The sequence below is a fragment of the Thamnophis elegans genome, chromosome 9 (assembly GCF_009769535.1).
Source record: "Thamnophis elegans isolate rThaEle1 chromosome 9, rThaEle1.pri, whole genome shotgun sequence".
Taxonomy (NCBI): Eukaryota; Metazoa; Chordata; class Lepidosauria; order Squamata; family Colubridae; genus Thamnophis; species Thamnophis elegans.
Genome location: NC_045549.1, coordinates 8,091,953 through 8,098,630, shown reverse-complemented (window position 1 = coordinate 8,098,630; position 6,678 = coordinate 8,091,953). Strand labels below are relative to the sequence as shown.

Here is a 6,678-nt window from a genome sequence, read left to right as displayed (position 1 = left end):
GTCAGCACATAAATAAATTTAAGTCTGTTGAATATGGCCAACACAAATTGATTTGTATGTGTGAACTGCTCTCTCCATTTGTAAACTGCAATGCGAGATTACGACCACATGGGGGAACTCCATGAATACAAAAGAAATTGTACCTGCAATTTGGGTTTTATGGACTTGCAAAAAGTTTAAAGGACTTCCATTTTGTTTTTAAAAAATCATACCTCTTATTGTTGCAGGGGGGAAAAAAATCTTACAATGGGGTAATAATTCAATTATTTGCTCCTAGTTGCAGTACAGGACTGACCCTGGAAGTGTCAGAATTATTTCCTTGTCTTTCCCAACCCAGGTTTCCAAACACTTTTCTCGGTAGAAAGAACCAAATTGTTTGAAGAACTAGATCCCACAAGAAGAGGGGTCATGAGTGAACACATAATTAATTCATATAAATGTTCTCGCGAGGTGCTTTAAGAAGGGTTTGCGTTCCCCAGAGAGAATCCTCTTCCATGATCTACGACAATGAAAAAGGGCTCAGTTGAAAAAGTTTCAAGCTCAAAACATTATTAGTTTTATTTGCAAACTGGACTGAGCCCCCGGAAGAGTCCTTCACAATGACATCAAACAAGGATGTGTTTTCAGCGCGCAGTCAAACAAGGAAACAGTCATGCAGTTCGAAGACTCGGATCAAAGCAAATTATTTTTCTTTCGAAAAAGAGATGGTGCTCTTTGAAAAGACAACTGTTGTGGAGTGTCACATTTGTAAATGGGCTTCAAACTTCCAGGATCACCAAGACTGTGTCAGCTAGTGAGATGTGGAAAATTACAAGAAAAGAAAGTGTTTGCTTTGACATCTAACTAGCTGGATACCCGTGCTTTGCGACAAAACTATGCAGGAGAAATTCTGTTCACAATCCTTTGGCTCAGTGGTGGTCGGGGATTGAAACACATGAGGGAATATCGCTCCCGCCACCTTGAGCCTGGGAGCAGTTCCATAGGTGAAAGGCATTGTCATTTTGCTGAGGTACCGAAGTTTAGTAATGTAAGGAGCCCTCGACTGCTCCTGAGTGAAGGAGTGGCTCATCTGCCAGTTGGAACTGAGGTAATGGAATGTGAGGCAACTGGCAGTTGGAACAGAGTTCTTTTCAAGTGGGGAGGGGGAGTAGAATTCACTAGCATCAGAACGTGTTAATTACTGTATAAGAAATACTAATGATCTGATGGTCATTTTGAAAAATCCAGGTTTGTAGGCTTTACACTTCTGGAGATTTTGTGATAGTATGCCCTATCTATCTATCTATCTATCTATCTATCTATCTATCTATCTATCTATCTATCTATCTATCTATCTATCTATCTATCTATCTATCTATCTATCTATCTATCTATCTATCTATCTATCTATCATCTATCTATCTATCTCTATCTATCTCTCTCTCTATCTATCTATCATCTATCTATCTATCTATCTATCTATCTATCTATCTATCTATCTATCTATCTATCTATCTATCTATCTATCTATCTATCTAGTTATGAAGGAACCGCAGAAATATTTCACTGGCTGTTTTCAGCTCTGGAAGATGAGATGTAATTAATTGTAGGGAGGTGGCTTTCAGCTTACAGAATATTTGTCCCTTATAAACTTCAGACGAACTTCTCCTTAGATGAGTGACTGTCATAGAATTTCAGGGAAGTTGGATAGAATGAGAAGTCAAAACAATGTGTTACAAGAAGGTAGTGGAAACCACTTTCATAATATTACCAAGAATGCAAGTATGAAGCCACAAGGAGTCAAACGTCATGCTGACGTTTTAGTGAAGAAGTGCCATGACTCCACAAATCCTAGAAAACAATATCCAGGGGGAGCAAATCCTCCAATTTTCAATCCAAAGGTTGGTGGCAATGATTTTCAGGCTGAAACGATCTCCTGCGTTAAATTCTTTATTTGCAAATAGGACTGAACCTGGGGTTTCCCCATAAATACATCAACCAAAAAAACATAATCGATGCGAATCAGAGATAATGTTTATATCGATTATTCTGAACCTCGCTGGAGGTGTTTCCAGCCCCATTCGGCCCATACCAACGGTGTGGCAATTCCAAAGGTGTTTTTTTTTTGCACACACCGCGGTGTGTGCACATACATACACACACATGCACAGCTTCTTCTTTTGTGAAACAGTGCCATCAAAGAATCCTTCATTTGAACACAATCATAAATCTAACAAAGGTCGAACTTCACACCCGTTCTTGCACACTGCTCGAGGGTGTACGTTTACACACGGCCATTGGCATGCAGCCGTTATCAAAAATAGAATCCTTCATTTAAAAAATGGTTTAACATTCACGTCTACACATTCATGGCTGCTCCTTAGGAAAGCAGAGCTGAATCACAGTTGCTATCAATACACATTTCGTTTTGCTCCTTGTACAGTTTCCAATTTTGAAAGACTCCTAGTGGCAGAGCACGGTTCCGCCGTGGCAAAAAAACAAAGCATCATGTCTTGTTAAATACCATACACTTTTTTGGAGAATAAGCTTCCAGGGAATCTAAATCAACAAATGGAGGAAGGATTACATTACCTTGGAAGTCATTTGCATTTTATAGAAATGTCACAAATTAGCAAGCTGTCTTTTGTACTTCCAAAACTTATTTGGCAAAACAATTCCGACGCCCTTTATATCCATAACAAAGAAGTATTATACATCTTTTTTTTAAAAAAAAAAAATGTTATCTAGTCACAAACATTTATAATTGTCCTAGGAAAATTTCTAGACATTAAGATAGCACCTAATTTACATTCTAGGAAGAAAACGTAATCCATGTTTGGGACTCCTAGGAGAAAAAGAATGGAATGGATACGAAAATGCATTTTGGTTGACTAAGTGGGGAAACTAGGCAGCTAACAGTCTCCTGATCCAAAATATTTTATCACCCCCACTGCTGCTTCTTATGGCTAACTAGGAGGAATGTCCACAGGGACATAAAATCAAGATGGCAGCCACAACTACAAATGTTCAATGCCCCGTGTCTGCTTTTCAGGTGAAAAGCTACAAAAAAAAGCTGGAGCTTTGCTTGCAATGTTATGCTTGCCATTTTGACTTTCGTTACCATTCTGCAGGCACCCATGGACCCCCACAACATTGGCGAAGAATGTCAACCCTGGTTGGGCAAACTCAGCTATGGGTTGTTAACTAACCATGCCTTCTCAACTCAGACAAGCCACTTGCGGTAAAGGAGATATCTTCTTTCAGATGACATCTCAAGAACATTCGATTGCTCCTTCAAGTCACGCTCAAGAGCCACATTTTATAAATATCTGTATGTATTTATTGGTGCTTTTTATACATCACTGAATGCTCCTGGTCCTTCAAAACCAGCCTCCATAGATTATTATGCCTGGACATCAATTCTCAGCATTTCCTAGACAATATGTTCATGGCGAAGGATTCTGAGAGTTGATCCATATGGACAGCTAGATCGGCGCTTTTCAATCTTGGCAAAGTGAAAGAGGAGTGGAGTTCAGCTCCCCAAATTCCCTAGCCAGCATGCTGGCGGAGGAATTCTGGGAGTTGAAGTCCAGACATCTTCAAGTTGCCATGGTTGAGAAACATTGATCTAGAACAGGGGTGTCAAACTCAAGGCCCGGGGACCGGATCTGGCCCGCGGGGTGCTTAGATTTGGCCTGCGGGGCCTGGAGACAGTGAAGGACTGGCCCGCGGTGCCTCTGCCAGTGAAAAGACAGCTCAGGAAGACTGTGGGTGGCTTCAGGAAACCGTTGCAACCTAAAAAGGAGGTCAGGGTGGCCCTCCCGAGCTCCGTTTTCGCGGGCAGAGAGTTGCAGGAGGCCGTCGCAGCCGAAAACGGAGCTCGGGAGCCCGTTTTCTCTGGCAAAGAGCTAGGGCCATCACATGTGCCCCCAATATGAATATTGAACTGGCCACGACCACTCCGCCAAGGTCAAACACAACCTTGATGTGGCCCTCAATGAAACTGAGTTTGACACACCTGATCTAGAATGTGGAGAAAGCTGTATGAAGACTCTAAATGAAGCTCATCTGCCCACCAAAAGGAGACAAAGCACTGAAAATGCAGGAGGAGTGTCCTGTTACCTGGGCAAAGCCAGGTAAGTGATGCTTGACTCCATCCTCCTTTGAAACTACCGTATTTTTCGGAGTATAAGACGGACAAAGATTTTGAAGAGGCAAATTTAAAAAAAAAGTTTTTGCACTCTGCAAACCTCCCCAAAACAGCCCGTTTTTCATGAAAATGGGCCCTGTTTTTTTTTTAAGGGCATGAATAGCCCTTAGGAGGCTTGTAGAGTGTTCTGGGAGGGGGGGGATGAGCAAAAAAAGTCTTTTGTCAAAAAAAGGGCACCAGGAACCTTATAAAGTGCTTCTGGGGACTGGGGGGGGGGCAAAATTGAGCAAAAAATGGCCCATTTTTCGCTCATTTCTGCCCACACCAGCCCCCAGGAGCTCTCTGAAAGCCTCCTAAACGCTCTGCCCAGCCATTTTGGTGAAGGGGGGGGGTTCAGGAGTCAAAAAAGTGCTGTATTCGGTGTATAAGATGCACCCAGATTTCCAGCCTCTTTTTTTAGGGAAAAGGGTGCATCTTATACTCCGAAAAATACGGTAACCTCGCATCAGTGCTTCACAGACGCTTATATTCAAGAGAAAGGCATAATGAACCTTGTACAGCCAATTTTTACAAGATCCACCCATGTTTTACGTATGGCACTCTTGATTCTGCTTGCCAAATTCAGTTCCACCTCCACAGCCAATTCTTGGATCCCTCTCACATCACCAAGGCCTCAAATTAACCCCCCCCCCCCGAAAAAAATCACTGTGCAATGGGAGCCCATGTAATAGGATTAACGTTGTGCTGTTTGTTAATGTTGTGCTTCGTTATTTAATTAACACCCTACGGCAGTGTTTCTCAACCTTGGCGACTTTAAGTCCTGTGGATTTCAACTCCCAGAATTCCCCAGCGCTGGCTGGGGGATTCTGGGAGTTGAAGTCCACAGGACTTAAAGTCGTCAAGGTTGAGAAACACTGCCCTATGGAGAGTTCAGAATGTAGCTAAGAGATATTACAAATAGTGTTCCTTGCTCTTTCAGATCTTTGGCACAAGAAAATACATAATTAGGTAAAATTAAGAGATTGGACCACAGGTTCACACCTTCCGTCCTTCCCTCCCCCCCCCCCCCCGCCCCGGCCCCGCTCTCCAGCTATTAATTTTCACTTCCTCAACTTGGTAAAAGTAAACCTGGGTAATTCTCATTCTTCCCACGGTCCAAAATCAAACCCTTCCACCCTAAGTTACCACACCCAAGATGACGTCCACACCTACACCAACTTCTCCTGCTTTGGATTCTACCCGATTAAGCAAAACGCTTTTAAGAACTTTACCCGAGAAGACAGTGAGAATTTATCAGCTCCTGGGGGGTGGTGGTGTCGCGTCAGTTATTCAAAATCCGTGAGTACAGTACATGAAGCCAATTTCGTGGCATGGCTTTTTGGTCTCTGCTTCCCCATCTCGTTGGGGGGGGGAAAAAAGTAAGTCCAAAAATATTTCAGGCATGTAAAAAAAAAAAATAATAAAGCCGAAGCCTTGCGCCCTCCCATCCCCATCCCTTTTTTCTTTTGGAAAAATAGTGTTTCAAAAAAAATAATAATCATATTCAGTCTGGGTTTAGCAGTGGGGGAGCCCAGTTTCCAGTCTGATAATGGGAAGAAGCCAATACAGACATGCAAACAGAGGATAGCACACTGGAACATAAGCCCATAGATCTCAACCTCGGACAAAGGCTTACTTTTTCTTGTCCTTGTCCTTCTTGGTGGGCTGAGAGCTGGCCTGTTGACCCTGTGATTGTAATAGCTGGGCCGCGGCTTTCTTTTTCTGGAAGTTGTTCAGCTCCTCCTCCAGCTCCTTCTTCTTGTCTTCTACCTTCTTCTTCTCCTCTTGGTGAGTCCGCTTTAGATGGTCAAACTTCTCGTGAAGCTGCTCCGAGGGAAAGGGCAGAAGAGAGAAAGACAGGACAGTCACCGGGGAAAGGAAAAAGATAAGCGTGGCACGACAAAACCGCACTCGACTAAAGCGTGCCCGATTAAACCGCGTCGCTGACGTCATCAACAGGGCGACAACAGCGAGCGTGGAGAAAGAAGGGCGCTTTAAATAGCGCTTTGAAAGCAAGCCGATTCAAGTTAAGGTAAGGGTTAGATTTAGGGTTAGGTTAAGGGTTACGTTTAGGGTTAGGTTTAGGATTAGGTTTAGTGGGGTTAGGTTTAGGTTTAGGTGTTAATTTTAGGTTTAGCGTTCACAGCGTGCTTTTTTCTCCGCACTGTTGTCACACTGTGATAACGTCAGCTACGCGGTTTCGTCGAGCGCCCTTTAGTCGAACGCGGTTTTTGCGGTGGAACCAAAAATAAGGACGGGACAATTGGGAGTAGGGGAGAGCAGGGGCCATAAAGGGCTTGTACCGGGAAATTTAGGACCTCGGTCAACATATACAGGTGGTCTTTGACTTGTGACCACAACTGACCGCAAAATTTATGTGGCTAAGCGAGGAGGTTGTTAAGTGAGCTTTGCCCATTTTACAACCTTTCTTGCCATAGTTGTTGAATTAATCTCTGCAGCTGTTAATTAACTTAATAATAATTATAGTATAATAGTAATACTATAATAGT

At 43.0% G+C, this 6,678-nt stretch overlaps 1 protein-coding gene across 1 annotated transcript in view; it reads right to left on the bottom strand.

The window, feature by feature from the left end:
- The window catches only part of SEPTIN11 (septin 11), a 116,786-nt gene that overhangs the window by 13,733 nt on the left and 96,375 nt on the right, over positions 1–6,678 (bottom strand). The window contains exon 9 of the mRNA XM_032224549.1: positions 5,805–5,992. Within this exon, the coding sequence (XP_032080440.1) occupies positions 5,805–5,992 (188 nt within the window). The remainder of the gene's footprint in view (positions 1–5,804; positions 5,993–6,678) is intronic.